This window comes from Bos javanicus, chromosome 18 (genome assembly GCF_032452875.1).
Source record: "Bos javanicus breed banteng chromosome 18, ARS-OSU_banteng_1.0, whole genome shotgun sequence".
In the NCBI taxonomy this organism is placed as follows: Eukaryota; Metazoa; Chordata; class Mammalia; order Artiodactyla; family Bovidae; genus Bos; species Bos javanicus.
The window spans coordinates 5,704,659-5,729,397 of NC_083885.1; the positions used below are offsets into that span (position 1 = coordinate 5,704,659).

Here is a 24,739-nt window from a genome sequence, read left to right on the forward strand (position 1 = left end):
GGATATAATTATGCAGTAGATTAGCTGACGTCCAGTCTGTTGCCTTTAGAGCACGCCGTGGATGTTTCCAGTACTTACATAAGACATAGGGCCTGTTTATTAAAGAGTCTTCAACTGTGTATAAAACTCGAACAGTCAAAAGTAATGGTGTCTGCTGAAGGACTCTTTATCATATGAATTTACCTTTAGTCATCTATTATTTATTTCAGCTATTTTATATGCCATTATAATAAATATTATGACAGAGAAAGCTTTTACGCTTCAACTTATTGTACTACTCTCTACTTGCCTGCAATCCTTCAGGAAAATGTAACCATGCTTTACCTATAGTTAACGTAAATCATCACTTACATTAGGATGAAAAATTCACCATGAAAAAAGTCTCTTTCTTCAATAGCCAGGCGTAAATGCCCGATCATGTCGGCTGCCAAGCTCCCGTGCCATTTGCCATCCTCTTAAACTGTTTTTAAGCTGCAAAGTGAATGCATAGCATAGAGGGAAATTGGAAGGTTTTCGAATAATTTTCCTTCTCTTGTTAGTTTCTGGCAAGATAAGCATTTTTTTGTCCAGAGTGCAAAATACTGCCAATTACTGTCTAAGCATCTTTAATAGTTTTACTTTACGTGGTGCATAAGTCGTACACCAAATTAAATAAGCCGTTATCCGGTACAGTTTCTCCTTGAATCAGCCTCACAATCACCTATAGATATTGAAACAGTTACTTTATAAATTGAGTTCCAGCAACCCAAGGCAGAAATTTTGACCTATGTGTAATGAAAAAAGTATTGTCATGATTTTCTTATTAGACATGTTTATCACTGTATTTTGGAGGGAGGGCGGACTTTGGTGGGGGGTCATCTGTGGAAGCTCAGGAGTGACATTTCCTGCTTGATGGGTGATCTGAAGGTCAGGAATGACGAAGTCAACCCTTCTCCTTCAAGGCTTGAAGGAAAACCCAGAGCTTTGCTAAGGGTCGTTTCTGGTTTGGTTCCCTATTTTGTAAATTGGACTCTTCTTCAAGAGCGTTTTCCTGGTGAAAGGCGCAGAGGCGTACCAAGTGACACAGGCGTGGAGAGCCACGAAAGAGACTCTTAAACTCTGCCTTCTCCTTGGGTAGAAATGCTGCTTCAGAAAGAGCACTTATCAGAACATCCTTTTGTTAAAACACATTCATTTATTAACATTTTGGCTGTGCTGGGTCTTAGTTGAAGCACGCAGGGTCTTCGATCCTCATTGCAGCACGCGTGATCTTTAGTTGCAATGTGTAACTAGTTGTAGTATGCAGAGTTGTGCATGTGGGATCTAGTTCCCAGAGCCAGGATCGAACCCAGGCCCCCTGTACTGGGAGCGTGCAGCCTTAGCCACTGGACCACCAGGTCAGTCCCTGATCAGGGCGTCCTTTTTATCTTTAGACTTGTTCGAGGTTGGGCAGACTCCCATCTAGCTCTCTCACAATGCTGATTTGGGTTGCTCTGAGACGTACAAGAGCCAAAAGGAGATGCACGTCCCTGTCTGCTCCTGCGTTTCCCAGCAAAGAGGCTGACACCCACAGCCACAATAACATCACTTTCATAATACTGAAGAAATGAGCGATACAAAGTCCCACATAGGATTCTGACAAATTACGGAACCAGTGTAGTTAGGTCTGTACTGTAGTTCAGTGAATAATGTCATATCAATAACATGCTCATCGCTGGTGTCTCCCGCTGCTGTAAATGTGACAACTCCTATTTAAGTTTTCAGAACATAAAATCAGGACCAAGCATATGTAAAGTGGAAGGGTGAGAGGCATCAGCATAATGCAATTAAGGCCCATTGGATTAGAATTTGCAGGGTGCCATTAGCAATAAGCTCTGAATGTACATTATTGCCTTGGTTACATTTTCTCCTTCACTACTAGGCTTCTCTTGTAAATTCTAAGTGTATGAAATAAATATGATGTAAAATAGACACAAACAAGAATTTATAGAGGACGTTAATTTCTTGATAGCTTCTCAGTGTCAGGCATTGAAGAATACGAGAACAGGGCTAGGACCGGTAGTGATAATCCAGTGAAGACACGAGTGTTGGAACCAGTCGAGTCTCAGTTCGAAACCCAAATCAGTGTCTAGGCTGTGCCACTTTAAACTGTAAAAACCTCTGTTTTCGAGGCTGTGAAATGGGGGAAATGATAGATACTTCAAAAGACTTTTCCCATGACTCTTCAATGAAAAATAAATGCCAAGCATATCACGTGCTGTGCTCTCTCACTCGGTCATGTCCAGCACTTTGCGACCCTATGGACTGTAGCCTGCTTAAGTAAATTTTGTGAAATAAGGAAAGACTGCAATTGGTAATATGCCTTATGGTTGAAAAACAAAGAATCGGTGTCCTGTTCTAACAGTGGTTTTACAAATGATAATGATCGTTACTTCTGTGCCTCGTACCTCGTGTGCACCATATCTACTCTTTGCCCTAGCCGTTCAAGGCAAATGGCCGTTGCAGCAGGAGTGCTGAGGCCCAGAGCGGCCACACCGCTGTCCTGCAGCCACACAGCCAGTGCTGCTGTCAGGCCGGACTGTGGCTCCTCCTGGTCAGCCCGGCTCTGCTGTCCCCGTGGATGTTCCACACAGTCCCCGCATGGTTCCTTTGGTCTCAGGCAGTGCCACGCCTGAGTCGTACTTGGCTGATTGTGGTCATGCAGTGGTATGAGAGAGCAGTCCTGTGTAACAACAGCAAGAACCCCCTTGACTCTGCACTTGTAGACCCTTGAACCACTAAGACAGGTTTTGGGAACTTAGCAAAGAACAGCCCAGGAAGACTCGTTCTACCGAGAGTGTCAGTGGGCTGTGCCACCACCTGCTGTCCCCGACTTCCAGGAAGGTGGAAGAAAACTATGTGGGTTGCTTCATTACTCTGTCTTTTGGCTGAACCTGGGGGTGGCTGGGAGCAGGTAGGCGTCTCAGCTTCTTAGATGTTGCCTGCTGCTTCACGTGTGGGGTGCCACCTGTGCATTCCTGCTTTAAAATGATGGGTGCTGGCATCTGTAGACAGAATTTAAGGTATGTTTGCATTCCTCTTTTCCCTGAGATGATAAACTTGTGTTCACTGGTGTGGTTAAAGAAAAGAGTGCGGATTTGGGGAAGGGTTGGATAGGCATTTTATAGCATTTAAAGATTCAAAGTTTAGTAGGAAGTTGTCTCTGTCAGCCAAAGCTAGGTGGGGGGCTGGTTGGCTGGGTAGACGGGTAGATGGGTAGAGAGGAGGGAAGGGGGGAGGGACATAGGGAAACAGTTAATATTGGGGTGGTGGCATTGTAGATACTTTTTGTCCATATCCATCTGTCTTTTCTAAATGTTTCTATGACTAGTGAAATGGCCTGAAATGAGCCTGGAGAGTAAAGAGGGCAAACTCATGGACTGTGCGTCATTCATTGTGTACATGTTTGCATTTCTCTTCTTGCTGGGCACGTGGGGGGCTGCACCTTTTTGAAGCTAGGCACAGCCCCAAAACATGCTCTGCCAACAAAATGTCAGCAGAAGCAACACCTGGCACCGCAGGGTGGCAGCCCACGACATGCAGTATGCAGCCATATTCTCTGCCCGCCCTGTGGAGGCTGGTGACGTTGCGGAGGATGGAAACACCCCCAGGCTCCACCTGCCTGGGCCCCTGGCCAGTCACAGTGACGGGGCCCCACTGACCTGGGAGGAACACAAGGCACGAACTAGTCATAATCCTTGGTTTTCTTATGACATTGAAGTTTGGGGGCTCCTTCCTTGTTGAAGCTCGTCTTGACTCACACGGAGGCACTTGTGTGAGCCACACAGTAAGGGATTGGGTCGTATCTTGTTGGCCATTCCAAGCTACAAAAATGTTTTAAGCTAGAAGTGTGTGTGTGTTGCAAATCTAGAGCCCAGAGACTGGCCAGACAGGGTCAGAACTTTTCACGTCCTGGGTGGCATATGCTGATTTAACATCTTAGTTGAAAAACTCAGCGGTTCTTTAGTGGAGATGGAAGAGTTCTGTATCTTGAATGTGGTGATAGTTCTATGAATTTCTGCATGTGATAAAAATGTCGTAAAATTATACGCATAGATATTTCAAATAAAAGAAAATGAGTGCATCCCCGAACTGGTGAAATCCAAGTAACATCTGGAGTCTAATGAATTACTTTGTGACAATGTCGATTTTCTGGTTTTGATGATGTGCTGCTTGGATAAGTCGTCCCCTCTGGGGGATGCTGGGAGATGGGTATGTGAGCATTTTCGGGTACTGTGTTTGCCACTTCTTGCGAGTCTATAATTCCTTCCAAATTAAAGTCAACAACAACAACAGCAGAAATGAGTTATACCAAGAAAGCGGATTGTGGTCAGTCCCAAATTCATAGACTCAGCAGGAAAGCTTACATTGGCAGATGGGGCCTCTTGCTTTCACCTAGCAATCAGCAGTTTATCCCTCAGAAATGCTCTCTGTTTGCAATCCGTCAGCCCCTGCCTTCTCATTTAGAGCACGTCCCATGATAAAAACGTTTCTGTCACGTTGTGAAGTTTGTTAGACAACCAGAAGAGCAACCCACACCCCCCCCCGTCAACACACACACACATCAGCACACTTGTGCACCCTCCTTCTAAAAGCTGTGTTTTCCCTTCTCGGGGCTTAACTAAACTGTGCACGCAGTCCCTCTGGTTCTCTCAGGGTCAGTAGCAGAAACAGGAAACCCGATACCAGGGGCAGGGGAATCACCTGAGTGATTGGGTGTGGACTTGAGTCACTGTCCCCAGGAGCCCAGTAACCCAGCGCCTGTGGATTAGTCTGTTGAACGACTTGATGGCTTGTGACCCCTCGTTCCCCCTGGATACGTACGTTCTGATTTTGTTCTTATTGGTGGTGGCAGCCCTGTGTTTTATCTTCCAGCAAAGGGCGAGGTGGTGGGGGTGGGGGATGGTACCAAAAGACAGCGTACCACGTGCAAACCGCACATTAGAAGAACACAAAGGCCGGCTTGGCCAGGCCATCGCTTTCATGGAAATTTCCGCTTTGGGGTCACCATCTGGGAATGTTCTCCCTGTTTTATGGGGGAAAAATGTACATGCATTCTTTTCTAATATGTAGCCAGCACATTCCTTGGGGGTTTCCATCAGGGACTCAGCTGAGAGGTGCGATGTCTGTCTTTACCACCATTCCCTTAATAGGAGAAATATCCGGTTTTCTTCTTGCGATCCATTCAAAGCTCTGTAAGATTCTGTGTTGGCGACGAGTGTCGTGCTCTGCGCCAGGGGCGACTGGGGCCTGAGGAGCAGGATGAGGGTGAAAGGCCACTTGAGTTGCCACGTCTGAACGTCAGAACTGGTAGTTGAGCATTCTGGAGGCATAAGAATCTATGGGGAAGGAAAGCTAGCCATTTTGACAGACTTCCTGCTCCGAAGGCTTGACCCACAGATGAACATCCGTCACGCAGACAGAAAGTGGGGATGGGGGGTGGGGGTGCGGTTTGCTCCCCATCTGGAGTCCTGAGCCCTCTGTACAGGGTACGGCATCACTCGGGTGCAGCCCCTTCTCCTGGTGGCAGTTTACCTTCAAATGGGATGAGGGCTGTGGCCTTGCCTTACTGTGAACCCTCCAGCTCTAATATTCCCCTATCTCAGGAAGCTCTAATGAAACCCACGTGTTGGCACGCTCCTCTTTTCCTGGATCAGGTTAGATGCTTCTCATTCTTCCAGAATCTGCAGGTGTGTGCAGCTGGTGCTGTTACCTGAGGAATTTAAAATCCACTTCGGCCAACTTGCCTTTGCCAGAGTGTTGGGGTTTGGGGAGGTCACTGAATTCCTCTCTACATCCTTTCCCGGAAACTGCGCCCTGTTAGTGGCAGGACCTGGATCCTCCAGGGTCCAACAGTGATCTGGAACGACGTGGTCTTCGGGGGGAAGCCTCACTTGTTGTGAACACAGTTTCACCCACCCTGCTGCCCTGTCGCCCTCCTGAACAACCATTTATTACACAGTGGCCTCGGGGAAAGAGCTTCACCACGGCATCTTCCCTCCTTCCGGTTAAAGTGATGAAACACCTTCTGTCTTCCAGGCAGGCTGTTAGGTGCTTTGCACTTAGCCTCACAACTCTGTGAGTAGATAATCAACATTCCTCATTTACAAGTGAGGAAACTGAGGCTCAGAAAGCTTAGGTGGCCCAGAGTCTGTGTGCATTCCAGCTGCATTGGCCTGGTGTTCACTGTCCACGGCCTGGGCCTCGGGTCGCAGTCCAGGGCGTTGGTGGCCGAGGTGGACTTCTGCAGACACACTAAGCGTCTCAGCACAGCCTGTGTGTCCATCCAGGGGGAGGGTGCCCTCCACTGAGCCACGGGCATCCCCTTCAGAGCATCCGAGCACCGTGTCATTCTCGCTAGTCTTACTTCAGCATCTCAGTCTAGACAAGGATTCCCAAGTTCACTGCTTGTCTTATGGGAATCCACTTACCTGAACAGGCAGGTAGCCTGGCCGTCTGTTCTGAGGAGAGAGATCTAAAAAGTCATAGCATTTCAGCCAACACAGCAGAGTCCAGGCAGACTTAAAAATCGGGAGGGCCTGGTAAACACAGGGCCTGTTTGAAAGGCATGGTCTTTCTGGAACTGTGCTGGGGGCCGTGCAGTGGGACGGGGCGGCTTCAGTGACTGTGGAGCGCTTCCGGTGTGGCTCCAGGAGGGAGTTTGGGCTTCAGTGTCAGACTGGCTTGAGGTCTCACCATCCACACTTCTTAGCTCTGTATTCAGTCTCTTATAAGATACCACAGTGTAAAACAGGCCAAATACAAGGGATCCTTCAGTTGTCCTGGGGGTGACACGCGATGATGCCTGTGAGTGCCCACCCACCGTCACCCGGGGTTAGACAGCAGGAGCATCGTTATCGTGACCCACGTGTGCCTCATGTCCGCAGAGCTCACAGGGTCTCTAAACCAGGGCTCTCTAACCCGGCTCGTCTGCGTTTCTAAAGCAGGGGCATGCGGAGCTGTCGGGCTCCGTTGGTGTTACCGAGCTTTGCCTGCCTTTGTACTTTCTGTCCACGCCTTGTGTTTCATTTTTGAGGCAGGCTTAGTGGAGTGGTTTCAGAGCCCAGATGGCAGCTTTTGAGATTCCCACGTGGCCTCGGATGTTCCTGCAGGAGGCGGGCTCCATCCTGGAGTACCCCTGTCGTTATAGTTTCCTTTAGGAGTCACTTAGAGAGGAGACACGTGAGCCCTCGGACCCTGTGGATCTTGTTTCGGGCGTTGAGTCAAACAGTACAGCCCCTCAGCCTGGAGTTTTAGCAGAGTCCCAGCCTCCCATCCTCCCTAAACTTGGCAGTAAAAAGCCCCGTTCTTCTATTCATTCCGATGATTTATATTCTCTCTGGGCGTCTAATATTAAACAGGGGAATTCCGACATGTTCCATAACACATTTACTGTAACTTGATACCATGAACTAAACTTGCTGTTATTTATCATTTCTTTTTATTTTCTCTCATTCCAGCACAAAGCCAAGGTAGAAGCAATGACCCTGGACCTCGCTCTGCTCCGTAGCGTGCAGCATTTTGCTCAGGCGTTCAAGGCCAAGAATGTGTGAGTGTTCCAGCGGGGGGTTATAGATCATAATATCTCGCCATTGTAATGTCTTTATCAGATGAACACAACCGGGAAGACGGAAGGCTATTGTGCCGTCTTGGCGTCCAAACAGGAGGCTCATTTATACTGGCCCGGTCGAGGTGTACCGTATTTCTTTGACTCTGAGCCCCCCTCATTATGAGACGTGTCATCAATCTCACAACAGCCTCCCAGAAAACAACAAAAAGATCCTACTAAGCATCAGTAAAAAGCGACCTCATAAAAGCCAGCTGACTGTAGGCTGCATCCTGATCGCAGACATCTTCAAGGCGCCTCCCAGAATCGAGGAGAAGTTCTATTTTAATTGCATTTAGGAAGAGATCAGGTCAGCTCTCTAGTTCCACAAGGGAGCTGAACCTCAGAGCACGGGAAGAAAGTTTTACTGTTTCGCAAACCTGCGATGGTTTTACGTGGCACGTGGACACGGTTCCAAAAGCGTGGGCTCACATCTGAGAACTTCTGTTTTTCCATTCTTTCTCAGACTTTGAAAAATGCCTGTAGGAGGGAGCCTTTGCTGAGGACTGGCAGATTTTTTTTTGGCCATCCCTTACCAACCGCCTTTCCTAACAGAGAGCAAGCAGTTCTTAAAGCCAGAACTGAGGAGAGCGCTGGTGGTTAGCTTCCTTTTCATTACGATATTTTGTTTCCAAGTGTTTATTTTTACAGTTCGGTCTGATTTTTTTTTTTTTTTAGGGCAAGCAATACTGGTTTCTCATTTAACATAGCGGTTTAAATTTCTTTAACAAATCACTTCGTTTAATTTTTCTTTTCCAGTGAGTTGATTTAAACACAAAGATTAAGTTAATAATAGTGCTCGTGGTGCCAAGGGTAAAATAATTCCGTAGTCGGCACCAGAGTCCCCGAGTTTGGAGCAGGCTGATCAGTGACAAGCGGTCTCAGGGTTGGCCTCCGTCGGGGTTGCTGGTTTTAACAGTTCTCTGCGGAGATGATGGATGGGAGGGGAGGTGTCTCAGCCCAGATGCTCTGATGGCGTGATGTTGGCCCGACTCTTTAGTGCTGTCCAGTGGCCGATTCTTCTCTCTCCTTTCGTTTTCTCACTCGTTCTTTTAGGCCGTTGAGAAGTCTGTCCTCTAAAGCCCTTTCTGGAGCAAGGCTGAGTCCTTGAGATTGAATGTCAAGTCAGAGTCTTTAGTGAGATCTGCACTGCCCCCCACCCCCACCCCAGGGGCCTGCCCTGTGCTCCAGTGATAGCTAGCTGGGCATCGTCCCCAGGCCAGCGGACCTAGGCGAGCCCCATTGTGTGCCCTCTTGGCAGGGATTGGTAGCTGCCAGCCCTCGCCAGAGCTCCCAGAGAACCTCACATCAAGACAGAGCTGTAGCTCTTTAAACATTTGCCCTGTCCTCCCTTCATGATTCATTTATCCGCTTGCTTCTTCACTTAACACGCATTTAACACATGCCTCCAAAGCCCCAGGCTCTCTCCTCGGCTCTGGAAAGAGAGTGGTGGCTGGTGGAGGCCTAGTTAAGCTCACCCAAGCCATTGTGTGTGCTGCCAGCAAGCAGGCGGTGTTTAACTGCTGGCAGCCTACTCCTCGGCTTAGAATTTCTGCGGTTGTTTGGAAGAGAACAGCAATAACAGTATCAGCCGTAGCAGCAGTGATAGCTCGTTTCTCGAGAGCTCGTTAGGAGCCCCACACCCAGTGCCCTTTGTGTGCTTTCCTGACGTAAGTCTCCAAGCAGCCCTTAGGGTGAGTGCTGCCACCCTGTCTATTACGCAGCTGAGGAAAACGAGACCAGAGAGGGTGAGTTATCCGAGGGCATGCGGCCAGCCAGCAGGGGCGCTGGGGCCGGGCACGCCTGGGCAGCCCGCCTGCCAAACCACTTTGCTGCACTGTCTGTTGTTCTCAATGGGCCAGAAACCGAGATCCAAGACAGTGAGTGACTTTCTCAGGGTGCCTTGGCAGGTTGGTGGCAGAGGCAGCACTTCATACGCTTTGACTCTCTGCTTGCTCCCCGACACCATGCCACTCTTGTGGGAGCTGAGACGCACCGCCTCTTCACTCTCCCTCCAGTCCTGGTGTCAGAGCTCACTGGAAGGAGGCGTTTAGCCAAGGACAGCCAACTGTTACATAAGAGGACTGCCTTCCAAGTCTTAATGGGACCATTCGTTTTTAACTATTAAGTAGTTCAGAAATCATCAAAGCCAACTGCCTTCTGTGATCACCAAGCCCAAACTCTTAGAGAAAAGCGGTCGCCCATTCTGCCCTAATTCTGGATTTTAGCAAATGAATTCTGAATTTCTGTACTTCTTGGTTCAGAAACAAAAGCAGTTTTCCTGTTAGCCAACCCCATGCCACGAACCTCCTTTCATCAGTCTTTCTAGGGTCCAGTATTTTACATGGATTTAGAGAAATCAGCTTGAAAATCCCATACGACTTTCCCTTTGCAAGACCAGCAGGGCGAAGTCTTCCCCGGCCGGGCAGATGACAGTTCAGCACTCACAGGTCTGTGGATTCTGAGAATTGTCAGAAGCGAGTTCAAGTGTCAGTGACTGAACTGCCAGAAAAACACATGTCGCTCTCTTCTTATCTCCAGCTCCCGTCTTTCGACGTTAAGATCTCCTCGTGTGTAAAACATAATGGCAAACGAAGGAGAGGTTACCCATGCTGGACCCACTCCTTTCTGCGCCCTTGGACTGAGGAGAGGAAGAACCCGTCCACTGAAGTGCCACGTGGACGCGCGCCGAGTCCCGTCTGCGGGCAGGCCAGGCGTCCGTGCGGGCGCTTTTTACTGTGTGCGTCCCCTCGGGTCCTGCCCCAGCCCGGTGGTCTTGCCACGCCAGGGCAGGCAGCAGTGTGTGAGGTCTGAGCCTGGAAAAGGTAGAAACGGGTGTAAATGCGAACCCCTTTGGGAGATGCAGCTCATGGTACAGATGAGCCAGTCTCCTTCCACCAGGAGGGCATGTGGATTCAGCCTCTTCTTGGATATTCTTCTTCTTTATGTTTTTTGTTGGGGGTGTGTGGTGGCATGGGGTGGGGACTGAGCCTTTTCAGAATGAGCCCTGCTAACAGTGATTATGCAAATCATAATTCCTTCCTGACGTTTGTTTATCCCATGCAAGGCAACACGCTCAGCACTTAAGCCCATGTCCTCGCTCTAATTCCTTACAGTCATCCCCAGGCATGACTCATTTTATCTTTGTTTCCCAGTGGAAAGGCTCCAGCTTCTCACCGAGAGGCCAACTCTCTTTCCTGACTTTAGCAAGTGGCAGATCCCGCATTGGAACCCGAGTCTGTCTGAATCCACAGCAACCCCTCTTCTTGTTCCACCTCGCCCTTGAGGTGGTTGGTAGGAATTACTGAGGACCGAGTTACTCAGAAATTTAGGGGCCGAACACCATTCAAGGCAATGAGTATTCTGTTCTCTCAGTTTACTTAAATCAGAAACCAAATCAGGTCAATGCATCTTAGCCTGTATGTTTTTCTCCAGCTTCTAAATTTCTCTTTATTTAGTGCGGCATATGTGTTTCAAGGGCAGGTGTGTCCTCTAGAGTTTTCTGTGGTCTGTGTTTCACTGACTGCACCCCGGTGGTGTCATTCAGCTGGTTCTTTTGTCTTCTCTGTTTCCTGTGAAATGGTAGCCAAGGCTGAAGGCTCAGTCAGATTCCTGTTTAATTTTTGTTTGGCAAGAATGCTCGGTAGGTGGTGGTGTTGTCTTCAAGCCAGTTTTTGTAAGGCTCTGCACGCCCCAACCAATGCATCCCTGCGCCCGCGCAGTCTGTCTGTCTGCCCGCTCCCCTTCACCCCCCATTCCTCCTGGCCCCCTCCACTCCTTCTTCTGGGTGGTCAGCCCAGGGGGCCTCAGTGCTCCCAGGGCACTTCTCCCCAGCGTCAGTGGTGGTAGTGGTCGGCCAGTGTGTCTCAGGTCCGATTATTTTGGGGCATTACTGGAAAGTTCCAAACCAAAGCCTGTGGTAAGTCCCAGCCAATCTTGAGTTTTTCAGGATATTTTTGTTGAAACCGCAGTCCTGGAAAGCAGCCAGCCTCCGTGCTCCTGCTGCCTGACTGGTCAGGGCCTCCATCAAAACGCGAAGAGCTCGGACCCTTGCTGATGATTCCGACCGAGCATCAGGATTTTCTGTAGTGGGCTTGGAAGCCAGTAGGGTATTGTTTGGGATACCTTTGCACAGTTTCATCCATGATACTAACTGCTTAATTTACCAAAAAGCGTTCATTTTGAACAGGCCCTATAACAACAGTTCAGGGGCTTCTAGACTTCTGTAAATATATATATATATATATATATATATATATATATATATATATATATGCATTTCCTTTATCAGATACTGTTTTATGGTTTGAGTTCTATATATTCCTGAAATAATGGACACCTGGATTCCAGTTTTGAAATTTGAAAACTTTCAGTGATGGCACATAATATAGGAAATTTATTGCTTGGCTTTCAGTTACCAATTAGCTCTTATAATATCATCTAAGGTCTTTGATTCATCATAGCAATTAATGGAAGTTGATCAAAACATAATTTTAAAATAACACTTGCAATTCTAAAGATTTCTAGAACTTTGTTTTGGTCATGGATCTCTACTTTCTCTTTTCATCTTTCTGTCTCCAGCAGAATTTAAGGAAATCAGGCTTTATTTCACTTAAAAATACTTAAAATACTTTCACTTAAAAATTGGATAGTGGTGTTTAAAGAAAAATCCAAAGAATACTTTTTCAGTTTCCTCTTTACTGTTTATACATTTGAGGGAGAAATCTTAACAAAGTTATTTATTTTCACTTTTTAGAACTTGAAAATTCAGGACTTTCAGAAAGTACTAATCCCAGATTTAATTTTCTTGGATTCTTATTTCCAATTTTGCTGTCTCCAGTCCTTCTACAGAAGTGGGTGGGCTATAAATTATAAATAAATCCCAAATTTTGAGGGTTAAATTACCCTGTAAGACCAATGTGTAAATTACAGATTAATCTTTCTTCTTCTCCTCATTTTGGTTTTAAGAATAAGGTTTTAGCCCATGTATCTCTGTTACTTTTTGCTCAACATGAGAAATCCATTTCTGGTTTTTGTAACAGAGTATCATGTTGCTTTGCTTTTCTGAACAGTTTGAAAACTAAAAGAAAAGAAAAACAGAGAGGCAGATTTTTTTTTTTTTTTTTTAGCTGTAATAAACTCTCTAAATCTAGATCTTAATTATGGTGTCTTACGAAAAAATTTTCAAAGTCTACAAGTTGATTTTTCCCCATCCCCTACATTTTCCACCTTGAGGTATTAAAAAACCATACTATGAAGCATTTAACGTGTCTAGAAACATCAGAGAAGGCTTCCATCCAGAGTAGATGTTTTGCCTTCTGAAGCTTAACTCTTTAGGCATCAAACGTTCTTACATAATTCTTTAAAACAATATTTGTGAAACAGATGGTGTTCTGTCGTCCCTTATTAAACAAAAATACGAACACAGAGAGTATAGTGCAGGGGTCAGTACGCTTTTCCGAGAAGGGCCAGAGAGGAAGCGCCTCCGACGTCTCGGGCCGTAAGGTCATCTGTGTCAATGGGCAGCTGCGGACAGTACTTACACGGGCGAACATGGCTGTGTCCCAGTGAAAGTTTACTTCCAAAAGCAGAAAACGGGCTGGGTGTGTCCGAGGGCCACGGTGCATGTCGAGCAGGTCCCGGCACAGACTTGCCAGGCCTGTTGAGAAGAGGAGGCCGCGCACGAGGCAGGCAGACGCGCCTCACGGCGCTGAGCCCATGGCCGGCACAGTGTGTGCGTTCCCGTCTGGGTCCTTCAGTGACTCGAGAGGTTTTCACGAATGTATCCAGTATGATACAATGGACATAAGACAGATTTCTGTCGAAACAGGAAAAGAGGATCAGAGTGGACTGGTCAGACGTGATCGTAGAGGAAGTGGGGATCTCATGAAGTCTTTAAAACCATTGGTGAAGTGGACCTGGGGACTCCCTGGTAGTCCAGTGGCTAAGACTGCGCTTCCCAGTGCAGGGGGCCCAGGTGTGAGCCCTTATCAGGAAACTGGGTCCCGCACGCTGCAGCAAAGATCACAGATCCTCATGCCACAGCTAAGACTCGGTGCAGCCAATAAGTAAGTATTTTTTAAAAAACTGGGCCTGGAAATGAGCTTTGAGATCCCTCTCAGCCAAGGCGAGAGAGGACACGAGCTTCACGTTGCCCACAGACTGTATGCATGACCAGCCCTGAGCAGAAATACCGCTCCTATGGTGATGCTGCACTGCCACAGAGTACTCAGTCCGCTGCTGTGTCCTCTTCCCCCTGGTCTTTGTTACTCTTCGCAAAGCCATGGACTCGAGGGGGTACTTCCCAGTTCTCTTTTGGAGCCAATGGGTAGACTGTCTCCTTTGCCATTGCTGCTATTGTTTCCCCTGGTTTTGGGCAGCTTTCCGGATGATTTGAGTGGCCTTAAGGGCAGCTTGCTTTGAATAAGTGAGAATTACAGTGGGCCGCAGGAAAAATAATTAACCTCTGTATTGTCAGATACCAAAGTACTCCACACGCCTCTTCTCCCCTCCTCTTTTGGCTTATTTTTAAAAGTTTTTCCCTTCATGTCATTAATTATTTAGTGTTTACAACAGTGCCAGGAACTGAGCTAGACGTTGAAATTAAACCATTTGCCCTCTCGCTTCTCCTGTGCCTATCACTCTTTTAAAATTGTCGTGAAGCATAAGGATTTTTTTTTTTTATAACTTTGCGCAGTGCTGACTATCTTCAAAAACACATCCTTACCGAAGAAGAATGGTTGTTAAATTAATTAAGAGCCATTTTGCAATTAAATGTGCTAGGGAAAAAAAAAATTCAGTGAGCCTTTTTGCCATCATTAAAAGTCATCACTGCCAAGGAATACAGAAAATGTGTTTGAATTAACCACAGCAATGTTTGCAAAATAAACAGTTTTGATTTCCCAACAGAATTCTAGGTTCAGCCATCGCTATCATGTTTCCGGAAGTCTAAGTGATGTATGTTAATTGAAGACACACAAAAAAACCTACCCTTCCAGGAAGAATAAAAGCCCGGCTTTGGAGAGTACATGCAGTTACTCTGTGGTCGCCTCCGGCCTCACCCTCCAGCCCACCACTGCATACATAGCCGATGTTAGGGCTTTAATACCAGCAAACAGTATGAACTTAGTTGCTGGTGTTCAGCATTGATTACTTACAGCACTGGACCACAGCATGAGTTGGCAAAGTTTTTCTAGAAAGAATCAGATAAATAAATATTTATATAAATGAATAGCTATACCAATGTTTTTCCCTTCATGAACCAAATGGTCTCTGTAGCAGCCACTCAACAGTGTTGAGTGTCTCTTGAGTGTTGAGTGAGACCGCGGTAATGTGGAAGTAGCTACTGATAATGTGTAAATGATTGGGCAAGATCAGATTCCAATAAAACTTTATTTAGAAAGACAGGAAGTGGGTTGGATTTGGGATTTGGTCTGGGGGTTGTGGTTTGCTAACCTTTGGACTAGAATCCCCTTGTCCCTTGAAATGTAACTCATTTGAAAAGCATCTTGCCTCACTAGGAGAGTCACATTCCGTTTTGGATTTTGTTAGGTCTGGTCCAGATAAATCAGTATATATATAGTCAGTGTTGTGGGCATGGTTCATTTCAGTTCTCTGCAGATAGCACTCTGTGTTCCTTAGAGGCTGAAAGAAGAGATAAGAATTCGAATAGAACAGTGTGCTGTGCTGAGTTGTGGAAACGCCACCATACGGGAAAGCAGGTCAACTAAGAAGTTGTTTAAATATTGAAGCAAGTATTGTTTAAATAATGAAGACACCGAAGCCCTGCTTGGGACTTGGAACTGTAAAATGATGATGGAGATAGTAATTGCTAATATTTATCACCTGTTTATTATGTGTCATACACAGCTAAGCACTCATCTGCCATCCCATTTTATACTCACAAGGACTTCATGGGGTAGGTCAAAAATTGTAGAAGAAAGGCAGTGTCTTATGATTCAGCCTAATATGATGCTCAGCCACATTTCATAGGTCAAGAAATCAGCAGGGAAGAGATTAAAGATCTTGACCCAGCTCATGCCAGCTAGTAGATGGTGAGACTAGAGCTGAGTCCAAAATCTGCCCTGTTGCTGAATTCTGCTTTGATAGTAGTTTGGAAAATCAGAAAGCTCTGTCTCATTCAGAAATGCGTCATGTAGCACGTGGTGTCTCTGAAGGAGTTTTGTCCTTGGATGGATGGCAACCCCTCCCTGCCTGCTGGGAAGGTGGTTAAGGTCACTTCAAGGTTGAAGGGGATGCACCTTCCAGCCAGTTTCCTATCGTCGAGAGGAAATTGTGTTGCTGAAATACATGTAAAAGAGGTTAAACACCACTCACGAGAAGAGATGTTCATCCCTTCAATTAAGTGTTCAGGTGGTTTTTCTCCCAAATGCCTAAAAGGTGTTTGTCCCTGAAGTCTGTATAAGCGGAAGTGGCAGCAGTTGTCTCTGCCTTTACTCCAAGTGTCAGCGTTCATTTCCCCTTGGCTCCTGCCTGTTTTCCTAGTGACGCTGATCTGGGAGACAGCAGGTGACCAGAGGCTCACTTTGCAATTCAGACATCTGAACGGCCAGAGCGGTCGCTCTCAAACACAAACCAGCCCTGGTCCTCTCCTGCAAGCAAGACCCTTGGGTGGCCTCTGGAGGCTGGTCCATCCTGCTGCTGCATTTATTGATCAGATCGCCCCAGCCCTGTGCCTCTGTGTTCCGCTTTGCTGTTGAGCTTCTCAGTCGTGTCCGGCTCTTTGTGACCCCATGGACTATAGCCCGCCAGGCTCCTCCGTCCATGGGATTTCCCAGGCAAGAATACTGGAGTGGGTTGCCATTTCCTTCTCCAGGGGATCTTCCTGACCCAGGGATCGAACCCACGTCTCCTGCAGTGGCAGGCAAGTTCTTTACCACTGAGCCGCCCGGGAAGCCAGGTGGTTATAGTTCCGCCTCCTGACTCAGGGCCTGTGCCACTGCCCCCACCTGCCCCTGACCTGCTCGCTGGCTGATTCTGTCTGTGGAGCCTTGCTTTTCGCCTCCTCTTATGTCCACACTGTCATTGGAATGATCAGGCACTTGTGGGAGCATCGACCACACCCCCAGTCATCGGGCGTGGAGTACTTTGGGATGCTCAGAGAAGCAGAAACCTTGGCTAATTCATCTTTGTCTTGGCTCTGAGGCCCTGTTCCACACCTTACCAACATGGTGACCTTGGCACATTCCTTCATCTCTCTGACCCTCAGTTTCTTCATCAGGAAAAGTGGGAGGTGACGGTGGTACCCTTGCAGGATGGCTGCTGCTGCTAAGTCGCTTCAGTCATGTCTGACTCTGTGCGACCCCAGAGATGACAGCCCACCAGGCTCCCCCGTCCCTGGGATTCTCCAGGCAAGAACACTGGAGTGGGTTGCCATTTCCTTCTCCAATGCATGAAAGTGAAAAGTGAAAGTGAAGTCGCTCGGTCGTGTCTGACTCCCAGCGACCCCATGGACTGCAGCCCACCAGGCTCCTCTGTCCATGGGATTTTCCAGGCAAGAGTACTGGAGTGGGGTGCCATTGCCTTCTCCGCAGGATGGTTGAAAGGTTTAAATAACAAAGTGTTCGTGAAACGTAGTACCTGAATACCTAGTAAAGATTTAACGCATTTCAGATCGTAACATCATTTTTGTCGTTGTCATCATCATCCTTTGCAGGTGTTAACTTTACTGCCATAGCAGAAGCTCCAGAAAGGGAGTGGATGGATGGGTGTGTGGGCGAGGGTGAGGGAGGGAGGGAGGAAAGAAAGGAAGGAGGGAAGGAAGGGCAACCAGAAGTGGAAACTCAACTGTTGCACTGGTGACCTCAACTTTGATTTTAAGGCAGTAGTTCTTAGCCATTTGAAGTCCTTGCCTTGGTACTTCCTTGGGTAGTATGGAGGTTATATGTTAGAACATCTTGGGAAACAAATTGTGAAGTGATTTTGCATAATAGTTATTTCAGGTACAGAAAATACAGCTGCCCTTCTAACCAGGTGTGGGCTTGAGCCACATGACCAGGCTGTTCTCAGACCCGTATAAGCACGGACACAGGAAACTCATGATGTTAAGGTTAATGTCTGGTAACTCGCAGAGAACTCTTGGATTATGTAAGACTCAGAAGGAAAAAAAAAAGTGTCACAGTGTCTGTGGTTTAAAATTGTATTTTCCAGCTTGGCTGGCGAATCCAGCTCGGTGTTCCTCCTGATACCTTCTAACCACCCCCATTGGCACATTGGAATTCTCCTCTCACATAATTGACATGTTGGGAAGTTTTGTTTAAACCACACTGAAATTGCATTTTAATAACCGGGGACCCGTCTTTCTGCCTTCTCCCTCCCAGCCCCAGTAAATTGTTGAGAAGCTAGCTCTCGTCAGCCTAAAAACTTGAATATACGTTTGCAATACATCACCTGTGCTGCACTGTGGCAGCCGGCTGAAAATCCCCAGGGAAGATTATATTTTCAGTTGATCCGCTTGTCACTGCACTCTGTTCTTAATATTGTGAGTCATTGGTTTTCTTCACTTTGTGAGAAAGCCCTCAATATCTCGTTATTATGAAAAATACACACGGAGCCTCTCAATTAGCGGCAGAATTCTGCAGTCTGCCTTCTAAGCTTCAAATGTTGTTACCGTTCAGTCACCGACTCATAATCAAACAGGCATTTGAGCTGACATTAAGGAGGAGTGATAACCAGAAACGGAATGAAGAAGAAGGTGGTCTCCGAGGTACCGGGAGTGGGTGCAAGAAGTGTGAATCCACCAGTGATAGAGGTTTGGGAGGTGGACCTCGGCAGAGTGTGTCTGGCTAAAAGCACAGCAGTGCCTAGGTGTCTCAGTTCAGCAGACTCCCAAGAGCATGCCCCTGTGTTCCGAGTGGCTCTGTATGGGACGAGGTGGAATCCAGTAATCCCCTGCATAGAGGTCAGAGTATTTAACCAGTCTTAAATTCTCATATGCTAGGTTGCTTCTATATATTATCGCTGTTGGAAGCACTCTGAAGCTGGCCTGCACGTACTTCTTTTTGGATCTCTTATTTTCTTAAGATCAGTTCTTGGAAGAGCAGCACCCGGGTCAAAGCACATGAGTATCTTTGAATACCGCTGGTCTGTGACATCAGGTTACCCTCCAGAAAAGTGACACGTAATTCTCATCTCTTGGTCAGACTCTAGGCAACGCTGTTAAGACCCGAAGTATTATTTGTAAAGCTTGCATCTATGTAATCGTAGTCAAAATGTTTTTAAACGTACAATATCTCTATTAGTCAGAGAAGCTCTTTTTTCAGTTGCTTTGTCCTGTCGTCTGAGCCCATCACAGCCACGGAGAGGAGAATCCACTTCTTGGTGTGGGCAGGAGAGACCTTTGGTTTCTTCCTTGATAGGCGTGGAAGCGTGGTGTTGCTCTGAGTAGCTGAGCAGTGGGCTGGGACTGAGCACTGGACTGGGAGTCAGGGAGGCCCAGCCTTCGCCTGACCATCATTTCCTGGGTCAGTCTGTGTCTTGAGTGGTGGTGCCCTAGGCTCCTGTCGGGTCTTTCCTGTAGCAGAACCACTGCTGCAGCCCATGACTCTCCTAATATTTCTGAAACTTTTCTGACTCTGCTCTGACGCAGGAAGCAGGACCTGTGTGGTGTCTCCTCCCCGATATGGGGGGAGACTTCACATTAATCTTAGCCAAGAGCTCGCTATGACCTTTAAAGACCTGGGCACCAAAGAGATTTCAGTCCTGGGCTCCTTAGGCTTGTCTGGCGCTCAGGTGTCTCAGACCAAGCTGACATTCCTTTCCCCTCCTTCTGTGGGCGGGTTTTCCAAGCTCAGTGGAGTTCTGCATCAGGTCCACTTCCGATTCCTTTAAAGCTCGTCCTCCCCTGTCCTGTTGGAAGCATGGGCTTGCAATTCAGTACCCCCTGGGCTGGCCCGTGGTTTCCTGTCTTGCCTTTCACGTGGCATAGTTCTTGATGCAGTCACATTGGCCTTCCGTTTGGTTTTAACGTGCTGCAGTCCACAGGGTCGCAAAGAGTCAGACACGACTGAGCAACTGAACTCAACTCAGCTGTCTTTATGATTTTTTTTTTTAGGCAGATGTTAAAGCTACTTCTTCTTGCTATTTTGGGGGTATTTCTTTTGGTATTCTATATAAATGTTATTTTATACAAGTTCTGTGGCCACCAAGATGGTGCATGCCTCTTGTAGAATATTAGGGGAAAAGAAGGATGAGCATAAATATGAACATGAAAATTGTACATTTTCCTGGCTCTCTATTAGTTTGTCTTTATTTCTTGAAATATTTTTACCCGGGAGATTTTTAAATACACACAAAAAGAGAAGAGGTAAAATGGGCCTTCACAAGTCTCACCCACCTTCTGTAAACATCAGCATGTAGTTAGTTTTGTTCAGTCTGTAGCCCCTTCCTCCTAGATTATTTTAATGCAAATCTAAGATGACATAGATATCCATGAATACTCTGTGACTACCTCTCTATTATCACCACTGTCCATATTTTAGAATACTACCTTTTGGTTTTTTTTTTTACTTCCAATAGAATTATAAGCATTCTATATGAGAAACATTAAATATGCATGTATATAAATATATATTTTAAATATTTTTCAAAAAATGTCTCATTCCCCAAGGTTTTCCACGGTCATTTAGTGGAGATAGTAAATTAGCAAAATAATACCTTAGGTTAGAGAAAGTATAGTGAATAATATGTCAAGGAATGAAACAGATTGAAAAAAAATTTCCACCTAATCTTTTAACAAATGGCTAAAATTCACATGGTGAGAAATAAATTCAACTTGACATGGTAAAATTCTAATAATAGGCTGAAATAATGTCACAGACTAAAACCACATAGCTTTGTGTAACCTAGCAGTTGTCTAAAAAAAAGCACCCTTATTTTCCCTGGACTGACTCTATCTAGCTTGAGTCCCAGTTTCCATCCATGAGGGACTTGTAGGAAAGAGGTGGACAGGCTGGGGGCTGTGAACCACAGCTGCCCCTGCGCGGGAGGAGGGAGAAGCCAGAGGTCACTTAAGTCATCGTGAGAACGTAGAGCAGTCTTCTCAGAGTTCAGGGAGCTGGCTTTATTTTTAACTAATGTTTAATTTACACACTTCACACTGCTTTGAAGTATATAGTTCAGTGGTTTTCAGTATGTTCCCATTCAAAAAGAAACCTCATCCCCGAACCATTTAGCGTCATTCCCCTTCCTTCCTGCCACCCGACCCCCTCCAGCCTTTGATGACCACTCACCTTTCTGTCTCTCCCACTTTGCCTGCTCTGCAGATTTCATATGAAGGAATCACGCAGTGTGTTGTTTTCTGTGACTGGCTTCTTTCAGTCAGCGTTGATCAGTCTTTCTTCTTCACGGCTGAGTAGTACTCCACCATATGGGTAGACCACACTTTGTTTATGCGTTCATCAGTGGACGGTCGTTTGGGTTACATCCACCTTCTGGCTGCTTCAGTGATGTTGCTGTGAACCTTATTCTTCTTCATTCTGACCCCCCCGCCCCCTGGGAAGATCCTGTGACATTCGGAGGCTGAAGGTGTCAGAAGGTAGGCTAGCAGGGACAGTGAGACCTCTCTTTGGGGAACAGCATTCCTCCCAAGACCCTTTCTGAGCCCCTCTTGAACGCGTGTCCCCTGGGACATGCCCAGTGGTCTGGTAATCACTAAGGAAGCAGGTCTCCTGGGGAGAAGTTTTCCAGAGCACACCTCCATGGCCAACAAGAGGCTGAGTGACCCTCGTCTGGTTTAAGAAGAGAGCGTTAGCACAGAGTAACAGGCCGAATCCAACTTGGGCTCAATTATTTTGTAAAGCTCTTTGTTGATTTGACTTCCCGCGACCCAGGGAATAATTCTAACCAATCAGAGCTGGCTCCCCTTTGGCACCAGAGTCCACTTGCTTTACAGCCGATGACAGAGGGGGCCACACGGCTACCCCGTCTGAATTAATCCTCGACTCTGGGCCGCTGGTGCTATTCCCTGGCAAGGTTGTATTTCTTCATTAGCTGCTCCCAGGGCCCAGGGAGTCCCAGAGGGTGTCAGAGTACATTAATTTTTATCATAACATGGAATCTTTCAGGTCTGAATGGCAGCACACGGCTGTCAGGGGCTTTCTGCACTCTGTTACAGCTCCATATATCTCTAGGCAAAACAGAGGAAAGAGCCCTCATTGGCATGGAGATGTACAAAATGCATGAGGCGTTTTTATTGTTTGAGTGACTTGACCACGTGCTTCAGCACACTCCCCAGGTAATTTTTTCTTTTTTTCCTTTTGTCCATGTAAGCCCACCTCTGCCACCCCATATCACTTCCTCCCTTCACTGTAACTGCAGAAGGTATTTTTAAAATAAGCTGTCTGCATAATGGTAATGAAATCATCACCTGGTATCTGAATCTCTTCTATAAATACATAAGAGATGAATATTCCCATGATTTTTTTTTTTTATCAGCAGAATATATGCCTCCACAATATTGTAGAAGTCTGTAAATAATGACTTTGTAATGCTCAATATGGCATTCATGTCCATAAAATATATTTTAAATTTGAAGGAATGCTAATGCGTTTCCAGAAAGGCTAGTTACTTCTGTGTTGCCTTTCCCCCACTTATCAGCTGAGTAGAATTCTTAGAAGGATGTATCTGACTTGGAGAGTATGCCCAGTGGTTAGTTTACTAGTGAAAGTGAAAGTCGCTCAGTTGTGTTCAGCTGCTTGTGACCCCATGGACTGTACTGTCCATGGAATTCTCCAGGTCAGAATACTGGTGCAGGTAAGCCTTTCCCTTCTCCTGGGGATCTTCCCAACCCAAGGATCGAACTCAGGTCCTCCGTATTGCAGGCTGATTCTTTACCAGCTGAGCTACCAAAGAGGTGCTGTCAACAAATGCCGGGACCCCCTCTGCATGAGCAGACACTGGGTGTTGTGGCGGTAAGGACCCCCCACAGAGAAGTCGTAGAGGAGACAGTGTTCTCAGCTGTAAGAGTCAGTCAGTGCTCCATTGGCATAACATGTAACTTACTGCCGGCCCTAATCCTTCCCTCAGTTTTCTGGGTAATTCTGCTTTCTTAGTAATAGGTGTCATTTAATAACCCCCACTGCTGGGCAGCCTTGTTGCATGTGAGCTCTGTGAGCTACAGAGCAGAGTTTTCCAAAATTCACATTGCACCGCTTATATGTGAGATTGTTGTTTTTGTTCGGGCGCTCAGTCGTGTCCGGCTCTCTGCGACCCCATGGACTGCAGCACCCCAGGCCGCCCTGTCCCTCTCCATCCGCTGGAGCTTGCTCAGACTCGTGTCCACTGAGTCGGTGATGCCGTATCTCAGATGGCCAATCCTGTATTTATCTTAACACATACCAAAGTTTAAAAGCCCAAACCAGAGAAGCAACTGACTTAGCTGGTATTTTGGCAGTGCACAAGGCTGAGAAATACAGATGAGTTGGTTTACAGTGTACTAAAAAATAGTACATGCAAGTGTTCCATAAATCAGAGAAGAATTAGGAAAATGGTACATAAATGATTGTGTTGTGGATTTTGCTAATTGAGAGACTCTTTAGGTTTAAAAAAAACACAGTACTGGCTATATGCATTCAGTGCTTTAAAACCAAGTGCCAGTGAGCTTAATATGTGTGAACAAAGATGCGGAGAGCTTTCACGGTAATATCTACTTCTGAAGGATTCTGTAATTCAGGAACCTTCCGGTATGTCAGGCACGGTTCTGAGTGTTGGAGTACAGGGGTGACCAGATGCTGGCTCAGCCCATCAGGAGTTTCTGGTCTTTGTGGTGACTTTTTCCATGTTGTGTGTGAGAAACGGTGGGTCACAGAGGAAAAGGACCTCAAAATAATGCCTCCCCTTAAAGACTTCAATATAAAAACTTGACGGCATAAACTCCTAGAAGAGGCCACAGGCAAAACACGCTCTGATATAAATTGTAGCAGTGTTTTCTTAGGTCAGTCTCCCAGGGCAAGAGAGATAAAAGTAGAAATAAACACATTGGATTAAGTGCCATTGGTGGTATAATTATCCAATTGATGCATTTTTTTTTCCCCCTAGAAAGCCCTCTCTGAAGAGACTATGGGGCTTCCCCTATGGCTCAAGAGTAAAGAATCCGCCTGCAATGCAGGAAGCACAGAAGGTTCTATGCCTGGATTGGGAAGATCCCCTGGAGAAGGAAATGGAAACCCACTCCAGTGTTCTTGCCTAGGAAATCCCACAGACAGAGGAGCCTGATGGTGTATAGTCCACAGGGTCGTAGAGTCAGACACAGCTGAGCAGAGCAGTGTGTGATGCCTGTTGTACATGTCTCCCCCCACTTTAGAATCAGTGAGGGTGAAAGTGTGCTTCTGGGATTGCATGTGTGAAGATGGGAAAATATATTCAAGATAAGGAAAAGGAGGCAGAAACCTAAGGAAACAACAAAAACCAGAGTGTTGCCATTTCCTGTTAAGTGTGTGTACTGATCTTCTGGAATTCACTATAAGAAGTTGTAAATGGTGCATGAAATGAAAAATTCCTGATGATCCCTGGGGAAACACCCTGCCCCCGGCTCTTTTCCTGCTGATTGGTTCAGATTATTTCCTCTTTTCCAACTTAAAAAAAGTGTGGGTAGGTTATCTTGACAGCAGAATCCACTCTGGGTTAATTATTTTAATATTGGATGATGTCCTTCACTGTCTTGAAGTATGCCAGTCCTCTAACATTTAGCAGCGCAGCAGCTAGATGGTCACTGACTGCCTGAGCTGATGTTGAGTTCATGTGTTCATATTTCTCTTATTTTACTTACTTTATTTCCTTTCATATTTTTTCCGGGTCTCGTCTCCCAGAGATATTGAGTAAGGGCATAGGAAACAATATATAGGTATTTTCTAAATGTGGAGACAACTATACAGATATTTCATGTCTCTACATTATTGTTGGCTGTTGTGTCCCCAGAGTGTAGCCCAAGGTCCAGAAAACAGGCAGCTGGGAAAAAAAAAAAAAAGCCTGTTTCAGGTACCCTCTTTGTCATGGCTAGTGCTGGGCATTTTAGGTTTTTTTCTAATTCTCATAGCTATCAAGCAAGGTAAGTATTTTTTAAAAGTGAAATCGCTCAGTTGTGTCTGACTCTTTCTG

At 46.4% G+C, this 24,739-nt stretch overlaps 1 protein-coding gene across 6 annotated transcripts in view; it reads left to right on the forward strand.

The window, feature by feature from the left end:
- Positions 1-24,739, forward strand: part of WWOX (WW domain containing oxidoreductase) — a 908,337-nt gene that overhangs the window by 223,859 nt on the left and 659,739 nt on the right. For all 6 annotated transcript variants that reach the window (XR_009730560.1, XR_009730559.1, XM_061385880.1 and 3 more), the window contains exon 6: positions 7,479-7,567. Coding sequence is in view for 4 of the 6 variants with exons in the window: in XM_061385880.1 (XP_061241864.1) it covers positions 7,479-7,567 (89 nt within the window). In the remaining 2 variants the exon portion in view is untranslated. The remainder of the gene's footprint in view (positions 1-7,478; positions 7,568-24,739) is intronic.